The sequence below is a fragment of the Struthio camelus genome, chromosome 20 (genome assembly GCF_040807025.1).
Source record: "Struthio camelus isolate bStrCam1 chromosome 20, bStrCam1.hap1, whole genome shotgun sequence".
NCBI lineage: Eukaryota > Metazoa > Chordata > Aves > Struthioniformes > Struthionidae > Struthio > Struthio camelus.
Window position 1 is genome coordinate 5,135,849 of NC_090961.1, and position 18,322 is coordinate 5,154,170.

Genomic DNA, 18,322 nt, shown 5'->3' on the forward strand with positions numbered 1-18,322 from the left:
CCGGGGCGGGGCGAGAACAGGCGCCCGCGGCCCGGCCTGATTTCCAGCAGCGGTTGCCCGTTCGCCATCACAGCCACACTGACACCGAGAGATTAAAAAAAAAAGCCCAAATTTTTATTTTATTTTATTTTATTTTTACAAACGAGTGGCTAAAACCCGTCATTCTAAGCCAGGAAAGAAAGAGGGCAGAGGGAAGCCGAGGAGGGGGGAGGCTCACCCCTTCCCTCGGGCACTGGGTCACCGGGACGGCCACAAAGGGTCGGTCAGGGCGGCTGGGGCAGAGCCCGCTGCGTCCCCCCTTCCTCTCCCCTCCCCTCGGCGGCGCGGGGCGGCACCGCCCGCCCCTCGCTGCGCGCAGAGCCGCCGCCGCCGTCCGCCCCGCGCCGCCGGCGCTGCTCCTTTAAGAGCTGGCCTACGTGGCAGCAGGAGCGGGCGGGCGGCGCGGCACTTCCTGCGGGCCGCAGGGCGAGGCGAGGCGCGGCTCGGCGGTGTGTGAGGCCGGGCCCCGGGCGCGCAGCAGCCGGCACCTTCCTGCCGCCGGCGCCATGGGCCAGAACGATATCATGAGCACCGCCGAGGACTTCGCGGACCAGGTGGGTGCCGGCCCGCTTCCCCCGGGGCGGGCAGGCCTCTAGGCGCCGCCACCGTCGTTTCCCCACTGCCCGGTTAACGGTCGCGTCGCCATGGCGGCCGCCCGGCCCGGGACCTGCCCCACGGGCCGCCTCGGCCTTCCCGGTGGCGGGTTCCTTCCCCCCCCCCCCCCTCCGGCTGTGCCCGCCGCGGGGCCTGCGCCCCCCTGGCCGGCTCCTCCCGTAGGTAAACGGCAGGGCAGCGGGAGGCCGAGCTGCGCTGCTGGTTTTTCTCCCCAGCTCTGGCCAGGTTGGCATGGAGGCGAGGGAGGGGAGGGGGGAGAAGGGCAGTGGAGGAGCCAAGCCCCTAATCGCTGTCTGGGAAGCTGAAGGGGAAGCAACTTGCCAGCGCAGCAGCACTGTACCCCCTCTCAGGGCAAAAAGAAGGGGGAAACAAGCTAGTGTTGTCTGATACCTCCTTCATAAGCTTATTTCAGTAGAGACTATCGCAGATTTTTTTTCCTGATAAAACAGCAGCTTATCTTTCCTGTGAAAACAGGAATACTTTTGGATGCGATGGTTAATTCCCCCCCCCCCCCGTGACAGTGTTTGATGAATCACCATGACAATGATGATCTCTCTGTCTGAAGTTGAGAAGTAACACCTAATCGTCTTCATCTCCTTCTCCGGCAAACCTTACCCTGCCTGCTTGCAGAGCTGGAGCAGGATGGGAGTTGTGTGATGCGCGTCACAGCTCGGAGGGGGCCGCGCTGCCGCTGCGTCTCTGTGGCTGAATCTCACTGGGAAAACCTGTTCCGTGCTTCCTCCCCACCCCCAGACAGGAGAGTCGCTTTAGAGCCAGAACTCCTTACGGCATACGGTAGTGTTTGAGGGGTGCCTGCATCGTCCTCTCTTTATCTTTGCTTTCCCACCTCTTCTGGGAGGAGAAAGTAAACTATTGCTCTAGTGGTCAAGTTATTTGCAAAAGCTTAGGACACCTGTCCTAACCTTTTTTTAACACCTCTTTATTTATTCCTGTGTGACTTATTTCTAGACATCTTTAATGCTCCTTTTTTTTTTTTTCTTCCCCTACTACTGAAAGCTCTTTTGTCTAGCAAAAATGCGGTTTACTTCTTCCTGAAATAAGCTTAAACTGAATGATGCTAAATAACGTGTGGCTAAGCACAAATAAAGAGGAGTCTTTACCTCAGCCGTGGAACTCACGGTGTTTGCATATATTTATCCATCAGATTGCAAAACAACTTTTAGGACTCTGCAAGCAAGTAACTAACTTCTCAGATAAGTCTGGTTCCAAGTAACTGCCCCTTGCTCAATCAGATACTTGAAGTTCTCTGTATACTACTAAAACTCAGTATCCTACAAATGTAGGACTGGAGATGTTTACTGCCCAGTATCCACTGGGTATATATTGCATAGCTGGCCCTTAGCATTAGGGAAGCTGTTAGTTCTTCTAGATGAAAACATTGGGACTGGAATTAGGTCAGGACTCCTTTTGATGAAGGAGGAGGTAGTGAAGCTGGACTTCTGCTCTGGGACCTGTATTCATTCTTATTGATAACCTTGTTCTCTCCCTCCTCACTGTTCAAGACCTAACAAGTCTTCTCTAGCATAAAACCCCTGTGGGGAAAATGTTACAACTACTTCAATGGCTTATCAGTAAATACTGAGTGTGTCACTTCTGTTACAAGAGTGAGAATCACTTGTTCCTTAAATTAAAATTTAAGTTCAAATTTCTCTTAATGCTATAATTTCCTTTTGAAGGAGCAAGTTATACCGTAGATACTGAGATACATTCTCAGAAATCTGACTCTTAAGTAAGAACGAGTGGCTCTTAATCAGCAGGTGAACTATCTGCTAGAGAGTGGCCTAGTGCACTGAAGACATTTTTAAGATGCATCTAAGCGTCTGACAGCTAGCTGTCACTGACAGGAATGGGCCTACTTTTTTCCAGGCTATGTTCCCCTTTCTTTTTCTTGCACTAGCACTTATCTAATACCAGACTGGCAAGCTGAATTGGCAGAAAACTTTAAGGGTTGATTTTTCTGTTGATTCAGTTATCTCACTGCTGGTCAGGTGGACACCAATGTTTAAGGGAATGATGGGAGTGCAGGGCTGGGAGTGAAAATGGGATGGTTGGATTACTCCTGGTAGAAACTAGCCATTCATTTAACTTGGCTGTGGCATCGCTTGTACCCTGCAGGTGCACAGGACAGCTGGCAAGCCCTTTTGAGGGAGAAAAGGGTTGTGATGGGGACTGTCTGTGGCTCCAGAATCCCTTGCTTCCTCAGAGCCAAAGTTAACGGTTTCTGAGGACTGCAGCAGAGGGGGCAACTACTTGGAGGGAGGAGGGTAGTTTGGGGTTATTCTTGGCCTTAAGTCAGGAGGGCTCATTGGTTTGAGGGGAGTCTGTTTACTAGATGTTAAAGGGGTGGGAAAAGCTGTTAAGGGTTGCTTAAAATCTAGGTGATGCACGGTGCAAACAAAGGGAGTTCTTGTTTCAGAGTGATGCCCAGCTGCAGGCTATATGGGTTTTTGTTGGCTCATTTGTAAGCCATAGCTCTAATACCGGTCCGATACTATGAAATTAAATAACATATCCAGAAGTTAAGCTTCTTTAGGGGTCCTTGTTAAAGTATTACATATTAAGCCCTTCAGTGCAGTCACCGATGCTACCGTTACCATACAGGAAATAGCAGTATCCAGGCCCTGTGCTGGGCCTGGACTGATCATGTAGGGTTACAGAACTGGTTGCTTCGTTGCCTCCCTCTTGCAATCCACATAAGAGGGAGCAGATCCCAAGCGTCTCTTCCAGTGTCTGTAATAATCTTTAGGAATGTGGGGGATTGGTATTTCTGTCATTTTAGAAAAATTACAGGCAAAAATGCAAGGAAACTATTGAGTCATTGTACTGCAGAGAAAGGACTGTAAGGAAGAACCAGGCTCCAGGGGGTTTGTTTAATTTTCCAACATAAATGCTGGTGCACGTTGTTCAGCTAATTCTATCATCTGGGCATCCTGTTTCACAGAAAAAAGAAGGGAGAAGAAAGCACTTTGTTATAAGTCTGAACTCTTTGGTTGTGTTTTACATTATTTTAAAGAACTAAGCTTGGAGCTCTTTATCCACAGCTTACAGTGTGATGTCAGTACACTGATTCGTCATGGTTATAAATCAAATGGCCTATTCCTGGTAGGCTGGAAAAGTTAGAATCATCCCATGGAGAATGATTTAAAAAATGCAATACATGACTAAGATATCCCATTTTAAGGACTTGATTAATCAATGGCATTTTGTGCTTTATATAAAATTCCCTTTTTTTGCATATATTAGAATTGAAAAGTGTTGTCCTAAGAAGTCTTTCTGCCGTTAAAAGCATAATTAAGACCGCTAGAAACTTTGCGTGGGTCAGACCTCTACTCTTGTCCTCTGAAATAAGTGAGAGTGCTTATTCCCAGTATTCAGGTTCTGTTTTATCTACAGCTTGTAGGTGCTGGTCCGGTGTGGTGGGTGTTACTGTCCTTTGGATTGTTAGGTGGGTTCATCTTAAATGGAGCTCTACAGGTTGGTGGAAGAAAGTGACTTGCTCTTAGCCAGAGGACTGGGTGTCATGCCTGAGGATCAAGACTGCTGGTGTTCCAGGTTTCTCTCCAAAAACAGAGCGGTCCCTTAACCAAGTGAAAACAAGGCATTTATAGCGTGTCTTTATCTGGACCTCTGCACTGTAATAGCATTCTGCAGTCCAGGAGAGGTTTTCTGTAAAGATGAGCAGGCAGCTATGTTCATCGCTTCGATCATAACATCGCTGATTCAAGAACATACAAACGCAGATAAAGCTTCTATGTCTGAGTAGTCTTAATCTGCCAAGTATTTCTGCCAGTTTTAGTAAAATCACATTCCCAAATGAAATCTGGAGAAAACGAGAACTTACCTAAACTCTTACCTTCCAGTGAATGTGCTAATTTACTTATCACTGCTTGTAATATACACCTAGGTGACAGCAAAATTTCCTAGCAGTATTAAAATATCTGTAGTGGTGATATGGCTTGTCTGATCTTATCAAAATGGGCAGGATTCATTATTCTCGAATTTGAGAGAGAGGTAGAATATATTTTAGAAAGAATGATAGAGTCTACATAGGATCACTTTATTTCTCTATGGACTGACTTTTTTTTTTTTTTTTTTAAAACATGGGTTTGACTATTTCTAGCCTCCTTTTGAAAAAAGGTTTTAAGAAGAGATTTGATTTAGGGATCCCTGGATCTTGTTGTACATGTTTGTTAAACTGAGATGAGTATTTAAATCTGTCTTTGCCCTCATAATCCCATTAGAGGGGGAAGTGGCAAACAAAGCCCCTCTGGTGTATGTTAATAACTTGGCTGCCAGCATAGAACCAGCTGTTCTTCTCAAGTAGTTTTACTTCAGGTCTTTTGTTATCTTTTTCCACAGATACTATCTTTTGCATGGATGCAGTATGTGCTGAGAACAGTTGGTGCAAAGCCCGTAGCCAAACAAACCGTCTGATTATTTGATATGTCATGAGTTTAACGTTGTCACCTTCTTCCATCTCAATTTTGGTTTTGCATACAGGTGTGTTTTATTACGCTGTCAATTTCAAGTCACATGTAGTCTTAGATGGATATGTTTATCAACGTAATGTTTTGCTGTGGCAGCTGCCACCTACTGTAAAAAGTGACCAAATGGCACTGCGTTTGATTACGTTTCCCGTACGTGTAGTGCTTTTTATCTAAATAAATCATAAATATGGGAAGTGGGCTCAAGCGGCAACACTTTGAGCCATGTGTTACGCTGGAGATGTGCAAGGACAAAACCAGAGTACCTGGTACTATGAATTCAGTCCCGTTTCTAGAGATCTCCTAATAAGTTACCCTGTCCTTCGTTAAACTGCTGAGGTGATTTAGTGCTCAAGTGTTCTCTAACCTTAGAATCGCTTTGTTGGATATGTTCCTTTCTTGTCATTATCATGGAATTGTTTCTTTCCTCCTTCTAGATCTTCATTGCTAGTCTTTCTTTTGGTTTTTCTTTCTGTTCATGCAATCTCTGAAGCTTATTTACTTTAAGCTTGCTGTGTACCGAGGATTCAGTTCTTTTCTGTACCTAAATCAATGCCCCTACCTGTGTGATGGATGTGCAGAGATAGTGTGTCGTGATAAGGTTGCTTAACGCTGCAGCTGCCTTAGGCTTCCGTCTTTCTGACTTGTCTTCAGCTGATTGGATGCTCACACTCATGTTTAATGGATGTCATACATTGTAAAGGGAATTCAATGCTAAGAGAACAAGTAAATGTTAAACGTCTCTCTGGCTCCTTCGCCTAGACTACTAACAGCTGTTTGGCTTCAGGGAAGGGGAAGGCAAGATTAGCCCGTGTGATTCTCTTCAGAAGCAACAAAGATGAGGACTGGGAGGAGATATCCTCTCTAGTACCTTCGTGTGTGCAGCTTCCCCCCCGGTTTCTCTCCTTCCCGCAGGGAAGGCTTTTTCCCCCCATGTGGATGCTCAGCGACTGCCTTATATCTCCCTCTCATGCTTCGTCTTCCTAGACTGAAGTCACCTTTTCTGTTTCTTGGTGCAGGGCAGATTATTTTACAGCACTTTTTTTGCACCCTCTTTCCAGAATAATTTTTATCCCTGGTATTCCTCACCTCAAGTTTGCCAAAATACACATCTCTGTTTGTAGCTGTCCTCTCTCCTTAGTTTCACCATATATCTCTTTCAGTGACAAAAAATCACAGGAAAACTTTCTCCCGACTCACTCGTCCAACTGTTGACATGTATTTTAAAAAAAAAAAAAAAAAGCCTAAAGTACCAGCGCTGAGTCAGAGTACAGCTGTACTTAAAATGCACTTGATTGACTTGAATCTCGACCCTTAGACTCTCGATGCCTGCAGTACAGCTAACTAGTGTAGTTTGTTCTGATATTAACTGCTAAGCATGTTTGCTGGATTTTTTTTTTCTTTCTCCTGGTAATCTTCAGTTGCACAGCAAGCAAGGCTTGTCATTTGCATAGGATTGTGAACAGCCTTTAGTATTCACTAATTACTGTGGCAAGAATAAACTTTCAGAAGTGTCTTTAGTTTCCTTTCTTGTCACTTTTTTCCCCCACATTCCCTTTTCTCCTGAAACCATACAATACTGCCAGAGCTTAAAAAAAAAAAAAATTCTGTCTAGAAATAAAAACTGATCAGCTACATTCTCTAACCAGAAGAGAATGTCAATATTGAACTATGAAAGAAGTTGCCTCTTCCTTTTTTTAATATTGCTGAATGCTATCTGGCAGCACCTATACACTTATTGTTTCCTCCCATCCCCTTTCTCATGCTTAGTAGAGTATTCTAACATTGCATAAAATGTATGAATCAGTGTGCTTTATGACACATTGAACTTTATGTGGGTTAATGGGATTTATCAAATGGTTGCTCCTCCTCCTATTTCTAAAGCAAGACTGTCTGCAAAGCCTGGCAGTTTCTGCATTAAGACTTGTGAGAAGTATGTGTATTTTTGCAAGTGTCAGCCTGCTCAAACTGTTCCTGTCATCTGAAGGTAGAAACCTGCTGGATAATCTCTTCAAAGCTAGTTTTAGATTCGACTTACATTTGTCACTTAGTGCCGTTCACCAAAAATACCTCTAGTATCCGCCAACTCCAAGTGTGTCCTAATGATTTGGCTAAGTGTGATCAGTGAATGAAGTGGAGCAGCCAGGTGCTGATTTCCATCAGGATTTGCATTATTTGAGTCTTCATTAAGTAGCAGCCAACACCATTTAAGAAACTGGGTGACAAGGAGTTAAGTATTTGTCATAAACCAGATACGTTATCGCCAAATAGAGATATTGAATAACTCTGTCTAGACTCTATGGGACTGCATGGTGCAGGTGAACAGATACTGTATTTGTTCCTTTATAATTATTGTAATGGCAGAACAAACTAAACAGTGAGTTTGCAGGATGGAGGGGCTTGCAGGACCAGATACAACTTGCATTCCCAGTATCTGTTGCATGATGGTATGACTTCCTTTTAAGTACTACACTGAATCTTGTACCTAATGCCTATTTTATTCTTCTGCGTAGGATGTTATTTTTAATGGATGTAGAAGCTCTCTCTGCAGGAGAGAAAGGGTGCAGTTTCATGCAAGAGCTACGCTGATCTAATAGCTACCCTCTGCTCAAGGGAGGTTCTACACTCATGCTCAGCCCTGGTGCTTGTCTGAGCTGTTGGAGAGAGCTAGCTCAGCGGAAAGCTTATTAATGTTTTTTAATCTTTATGGAGTTAGTCTTCTGCCAGCTTACCTCCCTGAGTCAGTTTGTTACAGGGTACTGAGTGCCTGAGCACGTGAGTGGGAGTAGGATTGCCCTTTCAGCTCCTGGCTAGCTGATGGATCAGTTGAGCTGTAACATGAAACCGTGAGATAGATAAACTAAAACCAAGGTCAGCCTTCCTCTAGTAAGAGTTCCATGAAAACGTGGTTCCCGTTACGTAGAATTGTGCTGCCCCATTCCACTTATCCAAGCCCTCTGACAAAACAGTCTTCAGTTAGAGCATGAAAACTTTTTCCCGTCCCCCCCCCCCCCCCGAGCATTCTGACTCCAGAGTGGAGGGAGCGCTCCATTAAATCCGAATCCCAAGCATGGGTCTCTCTAGATAACGATGACCCTGTGCATATGAGAACTGCTGACTTTGGAGTCTGCTGAGTGCATGGATCTGTTGTGCCTTGGGTATCACCCCTTCCCTCCCTCCCTCCCTCCCGCCTTCCCTGCTAACTGTGCTGTCTGCCCCTGTAGTTCCTGAGGGTGACGAAGCAGTACCTCCCCCACGTGGCCCGCCTGTGCCTGATCAGCACGTTCCTGGAGGATGGCATCCGCATGTGGTTCCAGTGGAGTGAACAGAGGGATTACATTGATGGCACATGGAACTGTGGCTATTTCCTGGCCTCCATCTTTGTGTTCATAAATCTCTTCGGACAGCTGAGTAAGTGGCTCTAAGGCTGTTAAGGTGGATGCCGGAGCACTCCAGTGTGTCTGCCTCCCTGGCTCATGTAAGCACTGTCAATCGTGTAAGCATGGGACACCTCCCTGATTTCTCAATAGCCGTTGGCAGCTTAGAACTGATAGTACTACATGGGCTGAACGAAGAGAGAACTCTCTCTTTCCAGGAAAGACCGAAGCAGATCAATTATCTCGGGAAGTTCCTCTTGACACAGTACCCCTGAGTAAATGGTGCTGCCAGGAGTCTGTTAGTACAGTTAGTTTTCAATTCTGTACATGCATCTATCAATAAAAACCTGAATTCTCTGAATAAAATACTGTTTTGTTAAGCAGAGCAATGTGAAGGCTTTCTTGGCCTACCATTTTTATGGGGGTTCATCTGAATGGAGAAGTCTTGTCCTCCATTAGGAGGTACACTTCAGCCTCGAGATAGTCTGCAAAGCCCAGGAATCAAAACAAACTAAACTTGGTGGAGCTTCTGTATGTGTGCTAGATGAACCTCCAGTATCGTAAATGGAGAGAGAAGTAAAACTTTTCCATTTATATTATGTGCCTGATTTCATGTTCTTCATTGCTCTGCCACTTGTCTTGTGTCTAGGTTTTGGGGTTTTTTTTCCCTTTTGACCTTGTATTCTTTCCTGTAGAGAGCCCGCTTAATTTAATCTAGTTACCAGTCCTCACTGTGGAGATCATCAAAGTGGCAAAAGCTGTCAGTGCTTTGTGAAGGGAAGACAAAAGAAAAAGCTTTTATTCCTGTACCTCCTCAAGGAGAAGAAACATAGCATGTTTTTCCACAACAGCCATCCTGTACTTTAAAAATATATGTATGTTTATGGTTAGTGGAGGCTTTTTTGTAATTTCTCTTAATGCTTTAACGCTGACAACTGCCATACGATGCTGTCTGCTGGGGACAACATTCAGCATATGCTTCAGTTTTGTGGAATAAAGGGTACCTCTGGAATTATAAAACCTTGAAAACCAAGGAGTGTTAGTACATCTTTAAATGGCATACTGATACAAATCGCTTTTATATTTCCTACCTGATGTTCTCTGTGGCACAGTTGAAATAAATCGTGAATCTGCTAAAGTTGAAAACAAGTTAGCATTCCTGCAGCATCTTTTCCTGTGCAAGCCGGAAATGTAATTATGTTCAATTTTCCTATCTCAGGTGGCTGTATCCTGGTACTGAGTAGGAACTTTGTGCAATATGCCTGCTTTGGACTGTTTGGAATTATAGCATTACAGGTAGGAGGCTTTAAGTCTTCAAAACTTCTAAGCCCTAGCTTTCAAATCCTCTCTCTCAGCCCCAATACCACCACCATTAAAATATAACCCACAGTCATGGAATTCTTCTCCAGCCTGGCCCAATGCTAGCCTTCAGTGACGTTGAACTATTTTGCTGCTTCTGTTCTTGGCGTGACCAATGGTTCCTTGAATGTAACTGCAATCAGTCAGCTGGGGATGTTGATTCAATACTTACTTCTGCTAAACTAGCCAAGGTTAACTTGCAGTTTACCTGCATGTCAGAAACCAACCAAATGCGGAACCTGCAGTTGCTCTGGTATACAGTGCTTATGAAGCACTCTTTCTGATAGTGCTAATAGTACCCTTCCTGTCCACAATTCTTTTCGGCTAAAGCATAAAACACAGTCCGTCTTCCACACTGATTCGTGAGACTACACTCCTGTACCTTACCTTGTTTCCTTCAGTGTAACATGCTTCTAATTGACTTCTGCATTGTATTTTACAGGTTTGATATTATAACATACATTCAGAACTTCAGTGCATTTTATGGTGTCTTAACTTTTATTGTTCTTTGCCTAGACTATTGCATACAGCATTCTATGGGACCTGAAGTTTTTGATGAGGTATGTCTGCTTTTTTCTGGTACTTCTTTCTTTCTTAAATCATTATAGTCTGTGTGTTAAAACGTACACAGCAGGCTCAGTACTGTAGAAGGAAAAGACTAATCCTCACCCATTAGGATCTAGTGCAAGAACTATATTCTGGGCTCTCATTACAACCTTCTAAATGCGTATGACTTCTAGTAGTAGTGCTGTTGTGCTTTCTCAAAGCAACCTCTGGACTGCTCTGGTATGTATCGGTAAACCTGCCATACAGAATAACTTCCAATACAATTGAAGTCATGCTGTGACAGATGCTGGGCAACTGTCTGAAGTGCAGATGCCAGATTTCTCTGGCAGGCTATATGTGCCTACACTGATTTGTATAAATCAGTGTCACATGTACAATGCTGTGGTTTCAGCTGTGAATTCTAATGCGGACACAGTGCAGGGTACAGAGTAAGTCACTGTGCATTACCATGCAGATTCTTATTGAGCTGAAGCTGTCAGGTAAGTCTTTATAGATTGGTGCATAACTGTAGTAAAGAACTGCTTTTCTGTCCTTTCCTTTCTTTAGGAACCTTGCCCTTGGGGGAGGCTTGCTGCTGCTTTTGGCCGAGTCACGCTCAGAGGGAAAGAGCATGTTCGCTGGTGTCCCTACTATGCGGGAAAGCTCTCCTAAACAGTACATGCAGCTCGGAGGCCGTGTGCTGCTGGTTCTCATGTTCATGACACTGCTACATTTTGATATGAACTTCTTTTCTGTAAGTACCTAAGTGTAAAAGTAGGAGTTAAGAAACTGGAGGGTTGTAGAGCTCACTCAATACTTCTCACTTAATTTTTTTCTAAATATTAATTTTACTCAGAAACAGACTTACCAGATCATCTGTACCACAGCAACCTGTTCTGCGGAACTTACTCGTGTTCTGTTCTAGTACCTGCATATCCATTTAAGAACCACACGTAACCTTGTCTCTTTCTCTTCCTGCAGATTCTGCAGAACATTGTGGGCACAGCCTTGATTATCTTAGTAGCAATTGGTTTCAAGACTAAGCTGGCTGCCTTGACTCTAGTCATCTGGCTGTTTGGCATCAACATCTACTTCAATGCCTTCTGGACCATCCCAGCCTACAAGCCCATGCATGACTTCCTGAAATATGATTTCTTCCAGACCATGTCTGTAATTGGAGGGCTCCTCCTTGTGGTTGCACTGGGTCCTGGCGGAGTCTCCATGGATGAGAAGAAGAAAGAGTGGTAACAGGAGTAGCAACACTTCTTGGGACATAACATTAAGCCCAGAACTGATTCTCTATGGATTCAACAAAAACTGCCAGCATTTTACACGTACATGCCCCCTTCCTATTAAAGGCACAGATGTTTTGAGAATTTGATTTACAGTGGCACCAGTAATCTAATAGATAAAATCCTACTTCTTCAAGGAACGTTGCCTAGGCTTATTGTTCTAACTTCCTAGAATTGGAACTAATGCAAGGAACCTGCATTTTACTGATGCTTCAGTAAGTTGCAGTAGAACAGTTGCTGTCTCTGATGTCAGCAACATTTTGGTTTGAAGTACTGTGAGCAGATACAGCTGTTTCATTCGGTGTACTGTTGGGTTTTAGCTGTAACTTTAAAAAAAAAAAAAAGTAGATCCCCTTTCTCACCCTCATCAGAACTGTCTTGTGTATAAGGAGTTCAGTCGCTGGTTATAGCGTTGCTTATCTGAGTGGAAAGCAGCATCAAGAGAGCTTGCTGTTATATGTATCTTTTTTTTCCTGACAAAATGGTATTCTAGGCCTCTGAGGAAGAGGGAGGCCTTTCCCGCACCCAAGGCGGAAGGAGAACCCTGAAGGTAGCTGTACCCTTCTGTAGGTGAGAGAAGGGAGAGGGTTTTTTAATGTTGAGTGTCACAGTACTGTTCTTGAGGGGAACAAGGGGGAATTCTATATTGCTCATCAGATTTCAAGAAGGGAGGGAGGAAGAGACTCCTGAAGAGACTGAATATTAGATTCTATTAAAATTCTGTGCCAAAATAACTCTTTATTCAATACTCTGTCCCCAAAGTTGTCTCCTCCTAGATTTCCAAGATGGGAGCCAAGTTGTGCTGCAGTTCCCACAATAAAAGGACCTTTCTGCTATCGACCAGCTTCCATTTGTGTATGCCCCAGATCAGTTTCTGAACTACAGCTTGTTACTGGTGAAAATGTTTTTAAGAACTATGGAAACTTCCCCCCCCACCACCACCCTTTTTTTCCCCTTGCACTTGATACATGCAAGTTGAGAGCAGTCAGTCTTCAAATCTACAGTACTCTTTGCTTCCCAGCCTCACTTCTGGTGGTCTCTCAGCTGTGAAAGCTTAAGCTGACTGAACAGCAGAAGAGCTGAGGCGCTGAACTCCTGAGCACAAGCCCCTTCTCTCTGATGTCTTGGACCATGCTGAGGTGTGTAGAGAAAGTGGAAGACGGCTAATGGTTATAGCTGAAGAATGCAAGTGCAAAACCTGTTCAGTGAATAAGCAATCGGGAGATGTGACTTGCATGTTCAGAGGGAGGAACTCTTTGGCTTAATGGCGAGATGAAGGCCCTGTTTCCACCTCTCAGTGCCACAACCTCTGTGCCATGAACATGCTTAGTGCTGCTAGGAGGAGGGATATTTTTGTCCTCTGCTAGTAAACTTAGGTGAATCTCTTATACTGGATCATGAAAGCATTTTAGATTCTAGAAAGCATGAACCCTACCAACTTGCTAGCATTGCACTGGGTTTCTTGCACTGTTGTATCCCTTGAGAAAGCTGCTTCACAGTTTGTTCAAGGAGTCATTCAGCTGAACATCTCCAGCAGAAACTGTTTACCAGGGTTGTCTGGTAAGGACGCTAACCTGGACAGTTCAGCTTAACTGTTGTTTTTGGGCTAGAAAACTATGCTGAGAATGGATGACAAATAGAGAGCATTCCCAATTGTTAAACCAGTGATTTCACCATCTTAAGGGAAAATAGCCTTTCTAATAACATGATGTGCTGCTGCTGAAGAAAGCTTACTAGTTTGGGGGAATAGATGGGAGGGGAAGCCAGCATTTAAGTGTAGGTCACGGAAGACTTTTTCTTCTTTTAAATAGGTTTTGCAGGAGAGAAGTTTTCACCTCAAGTGTTCTCGTTGTGCCTGTCTCTTCATAGCAAAACAAACTGGTCCTTTCAACTCCTGATATGCAACACAGGATCTTTTTGCTTAATTTCACTGCAGTTTCTATAAATAGCTGTTTTCAACTATATCAAGGCAGCCCTTCTCAGCTATCTTAACTGCTGTTGATGTGCATAGTATTTATAAACTGAATAGTAGAAACAGGTTTTGCAAGGAGCCCTTGGTTAGCGTTCTTCCTTTTTTTTTTTTTTTTTTTTCCTCCCCTCCTTTGCATCATGTCTAACTAAGGAGCTGGACGACTCGCTAGTCTGAAGCACTGACTAGTTTCCTCTCTGTGAAAACAAAGTCCAAAAAAAGACAAATCATTTCAGGTACCAGAAAAGGGAACTGATACTATCCCTTGCAGCAGAAGTCTTATAGTACAATAGGGGCCCAGTTAGGTGGAGGGCATTTTAAGACACTTCTAGGCAGCACGATATCCAGACTTACTAACTGTGAGTCCTGATGCAGAAGAGTGCAGTCTCCCATATACACTGCTGTATTCATTTATCTCCCCAAAATACAAGCTCTCACAAGCAGGATGTCAGCTATCAATTGGCTCTGCAGAGCGTTCTGGAATTCATTCTGAATATATTTTTGCTTTCTATGTGGAAAAAGAAATAAGTATAAATTCTCATTTTATGCTGTATTTTGTACCTTAGTTGTGTTTGAAAATGTTTTGATTTTTGGAAACAATCAAAATAAAATAACGGCATCTTTGTATCCACTTGGAGTGTGTGAGTGGTGACACTGCATTAGCTATGTTACCTGGAATTGCTGGTTAGTACTCCTGTGTGCTTTCTCTCCCACTCACTGGAAAACATTTTTCCTAAAGACCTCCAAGAACTTGACTTCCTATACTTTCCCCAAGGCACAAAACTGCAGTAGTAATCATTTCTGTGGTGGTAGGAGAGAGCCCAAGAAGCTATTAAAATTAACTTGATGAATTCCACCTCATACTACTTCCTTCCCCCAGTTAACTGGAAAGAGCAAAAACATCTGCGGGCGAGCACTTCAGACAATCTGGTACACCCTCTAGAACTGTTCAACAACAGGCTTCAGGCCATACAATATTTCTCACAAAATTTATTTGCCGTTGGTTGCTTTCTTGAAATGTTTGAGTTTCCGATGACAGCTCTTGAATTTCTTCTTCAAAGGACCTGACTGTTTCTGCGAAGAGAGAATATTCGAATCAGCTTTTTTCCAAAAAGTAAATCCAGCCCTGCCTGAGATGACTTAAAGAATTTAGTAGTAGTCTCCTGTCTCACTTGATACAGAACAAGCCCAGTCCTGGTCACAGAGGACAGGGGGCCAGGCAGGATGTTTCCCTACAGAAGGGATGCAAGCTAGCATCCCCTTTTCTGACAGGGGCACGATAGATTCACTAGACACAGATGCTGACAGCCTCCCCATAGAAATGAATCTAAACTTCAGCTGGTTTGATGCAGTTAAAAAAGAATCCCAGCCCCTTCCTCAGGGCTGCCCTTTACAGTTAAAGGTTTGTGCATAATTTATGTATGTAGCATCTAATCCAGTTGCTTCCCAAACTGAGAAGGATCAGGATGCATCCTCCTGTAAGCACATCCGAAGGCAAGAGCTTACCAGTTCCTCAAAAGAGGCGGAGAAAAAAGGGCTAGAAGGACCAAATTGAATCCTGTAACTTGCAATCAAAAGGGCTTAACTAGTGCAGGGCCAGGGGAAAAGTATACAAGACCCACAGGATGCACATGATGTGAAGACAGTGTGCAGCAGGATGCAAACAATTTTTATAACTATAAGGGCAATAACATCCTTAGTCACAGCAGACAGGAGAAACGTTTACCAGTAGTAAATCACACCTCAGGATGCAAGTTAGTGGCTGACGCCTGGGGAAAGTCTACTCTCCCAAATAGCTTTACACCTTCTGCCAGTTCTTCTCACACAGTAATAGATGAGACAAACACCTATGGGATAGGAAGCCTGTTCCGTGCTCCCCTGCTGTTGCACATGGCAATACAACTCTTACCTTTCCCCTTTTGTTGCCAGCTGCTCTGCTAACATTCATTCTTCTGCCGTCCTCTCCATTCACATCACCATTCTCCCCAGTCAGCTTGGCCGTGTCTTCCTCATTGTCTGTTGCAAAGTCATCGCTGCCCTCTGCATTTTGTGGAGCTGCTGAGCTTTTTTCTGGGAAGAGTTCAGCTAAAACACAGAGACTCAGCTGAGGAGCAGTTTCCTCTGCAGCAGGAACCTACCACCTAACTTTTTACTTTGTGGGCATCTTAAAGGTGACCTGCCAAGCTGAAGTACCACATTCCAGTCTCTGAGCATTAGCCTCTGTCATACATGTGGCATACTGGAATACTTGGGGAATAAACACACTATGGTGGTTTATTAGAAATGTGCCTGGTGCTCTGTCTGCTCAACACAGACAGTTCTGTGGTCTTAAAAAAACAAAAAAAAAAAAAAACCCAATGCTCCTACAGGAAGGCAGTGTATTTTAGATGCAGGTCAGTGGAACTGGCACTGGCTTACTAACTCCTATTAGACTGCAAGACTTGCGGAGAAATCAGGAGTAGAGTTACCTGAAGAAGCACATCCCAGGGGATCTTGTAACCCTCCTCTCACATTTTGTGATCCGAGTCTGATTAGTTACTCAGTGATAACTGCTATTTCATATTTGGTGGTGGCAAGCTTTTCCCAAACCCAGGAACTCAGAACTGGATAAAAGTCACAAGCCTCCAGCATGCCTGCACATTGAAAGCTCTCCCTCCTGGCAGTGCATGAATAAATCATACCTGAGCTCTTTCTTCCAGTACAGCAAAGTAAAGCTCGCAGCTCCTTCCCAATGGCTCCATCTTTCCAGCTATATTCAACTATCTTTCTATCACTAAGTCCTACTCTTGCACTGGTAATAGAAATCCCACTGACCTAGCTTCCCAGAAGGGAGCAACACAAAGAGGCTGGAAGAAAAATAACTAACAACCTCTGTTTACGATATAGATGATACCAGTGTTCTTACTCACGTGGGTACAGATCACTCATACTGTCATCATCTGTCTCCTCTCCATCCTCATCACTGGACTTTGGCTCCCAGAATTCTTCTTTTCTGTAAGGCTGTCTGCTCCCATTCGTTTGGTCATCGGGATGCCGCCTCCGCTGCTTCTTCTGTCGCAAGCAGGCAGGGACATACTCCACTCCCTCCTTCTGGCACTCCTCATCTAGTAATGTGAGATATCAACCAGCGGTGAGCAAGGATACCCAATCACTTGATTCCTCATCCTTTCATTTCCAGCTACAGTCTATATTACATACAACTCAGAAGTACGTTAAGCTCTAACTCCGATACGCGTTCCTGTAATCCAGGATGATACTATGGGACCATGAAAGACAGAACAGATGTCAATACAGAAACCGTGCTGAACACATGAACCATCCTCTCTGGGGAAGCTTTAGAGCCGCTCCTTTCAAGTAAAGACATTCCAAGGTGTTTGCTAAAGAGGCCTTTTGCTCCCTATGCCTGGGGTTTTCCTTCCCGCCTAAGCGGCACATACAGCAACAGTGCTTCTGTCAGTCTACAGAAAACTTACCCGCTCACCGCATATGGAGTAACTGGAATCACAAAAGCTTAAGAAAAAAAAAGGTTGGATGACTGTATCTTCAGAAAAGTGACTTACATCTTTTTAGGGCCTTCTGATAGCGTTTCCCTTGGACATGACGCAGCACATGCTCTGGAAACTTGTTGATATGCCTGAGAGTGAGCTTGCAAAACAGCTGATGTCTTACAGACACAGAAAGAAAGAAAGAGCCAGCAACAGAGTTTAAGTCTACCATTAATTCATAATCTTTCACTCCTAAGCACTATGGTCAAAGCTAACAAATACTTTATAAAGACTTTCCTCACCTATCAAAAACCATAAACGCTCAAGAACTTCGCGCAAGCCACCCACTCTATTTGTGAGGCTGAATGAGGTGCGAAGCACAACATGCAAGAGGAAGAATACGTACAGATTCTTTGTGCTCGGCACTATATGTGGCTCAAACTTGCCATAGTCAAACTCTCTGGCCGTCTTTGTCAGCCTCTGATACTTCTTGCCATTAGTATAAGCCTGCAGCTCCGACATCCTACACGGCATCTCGTGGCCGGTCAGCCTGCATCTCACCTGAAGGAAGACAAGCAGGATAAAAGTGAGGAAAGCACAAGGGATGACGGCCGGGCTGCAGAGGGGAGGGCTCGTACCAGGGCCCTCCTCCCTGATGGCCTCAGTCCCACAGCGGGGAGAAAAACCTCCGGGCCAGGCAGCAACCTGGGGCCGAGCCCAGAGCCCAGGTGCTGGGGTGCCTTCCCCGGTCCCCCCGTGGCTCTCAGGGCAGGCGGCCCCGCTCCCCCCTCACGGGAGCCGGCTCCAGTCCCGGTCCCCTCCGCCCCCCGGGCTCCTCACGGAGGCGGCCGCAGTCCCGCTGCCCCCTCAGGGCCCCCTCGCAGGAGGCGGCCCCTCAGCCCCGCAGCGCAGGCCTCACCTTGCCCGGCTCCGCCAGGCCGAGGAGCGGGTGCTGCCGCAGGAAGAGCCGGACCTCCTGGGGCACCTCGGCCATGGCCGCGGCCGGGGAGGGGCAGGGGCGGCCGCCGCCGCCGCCATCGCCGCCGGGCATCTCCGCGCGGCCCCGCGCCTCGGCCTCGCCGCCCGGCGCCCGCATCATAGAGACGCTCTGCTAGACAGGAGCTCGCCTATACTT

At 45.2% G+C, this 18,322-nt stretch overlaps 2 protein-coding genes across 2 annotated transcripts; one reads left to right on the plus strand and one right to left on the minus strand.

The window, feature by feature from the left end:
* The first annotated feature begins 38 nt into the window (after window positions 1–38).
* SURF4 (surfeit 4) lies at window positions 39–14,333 on the plus strand. The gene is made up of 6 exons (XM_068915127.1): window positions 39–593; window positions 8,384–8,570; window positions 9,756–9,832; window positions 10,412–10,455; window positions 11,009–11,195; window positions 11,423–14,333. The coding sequence occupies exons 1-6, from the start codon at window positions 546–548 to the stop codon at window positions 11,687–11,689; spliced, it is 810 nt and encodes a 269-aa protein (XP_068771228.1). The 5' UTR covers window positions 39–545; the 3' UTR covers window positions 11,690–14,333.
* Window positions 14,334–14,677: 344 nt separating this feature from the next.
* On the minus strand, window positions 14,678–18,316 carry SURF2 (surfeit 2). Its single transcript, XM_068915126.1, has 6 exons — window positions 18,107–18,316; window positions 17,594–17,748; window positions 17,263–17,366; window positions 16,612–16,806; window positions 15,612–15,787; window positions 14,678–14,776 (listed from the first exon to the last, which is right to left on the minus strand). Exons 1-6 carry the CDS (start codon window positions 18,284–18,286, stop codon window positions 14,693–14,695), a joined length of 894 nt encoding a protein of 297 aa, XP_068771227.1. The 5' UTR covers window positions 18,287–18,316; the 3' UTR covers window positions 14,678–14,692.
* Between the last annotated feature and the right edge of the window lie 6 nt (window positions 18,317–18,322).

Coding starts and splice junctions, on each gene's coding strand:
- SURF4 (XM_068915127.1), top strand. CDS start 546: ATGGGCCAGAACGATATCATGAGCACCGCCGAGGACTTCGCGGACCAG. Junction 594..8,383: donor CCGAGGACTTCGCGGACCAG/GTGGGTGCCGGC, acceptor CTGCCCCTGTAG/TTCCTGAGGGTGACGAAGCA. Junction 10,456..11,008: donor GACCTGAAGTTTTTGATGAG/GTATGTCTGCTT, acceptor TCCTTTCTTTAG/GAACCTTGCCCTTGGGGGAG.
- SURF2 (XM_068915126.1), bottom strand. CDS start 18,286: ATGATGCGGGCGCCGGGCGGCGAGGCCGAGGCGCGGGGCCGCGCGGAG. Junction 16,807..17,262: donor TCAGAAGGCCCTAAAAAGAT/GTAAGTCACTTT, acceptor TCACATTACTAG/ATGAGGAGTGCCAGAAGGAG. Junction 15,788..16,611: donor TATGAGTGATCTGTACCCAC/GTGAGTAAGAAC, acceptor TCTGTGTTTTAG/CTGAACTCTTCCCAGAAAAA.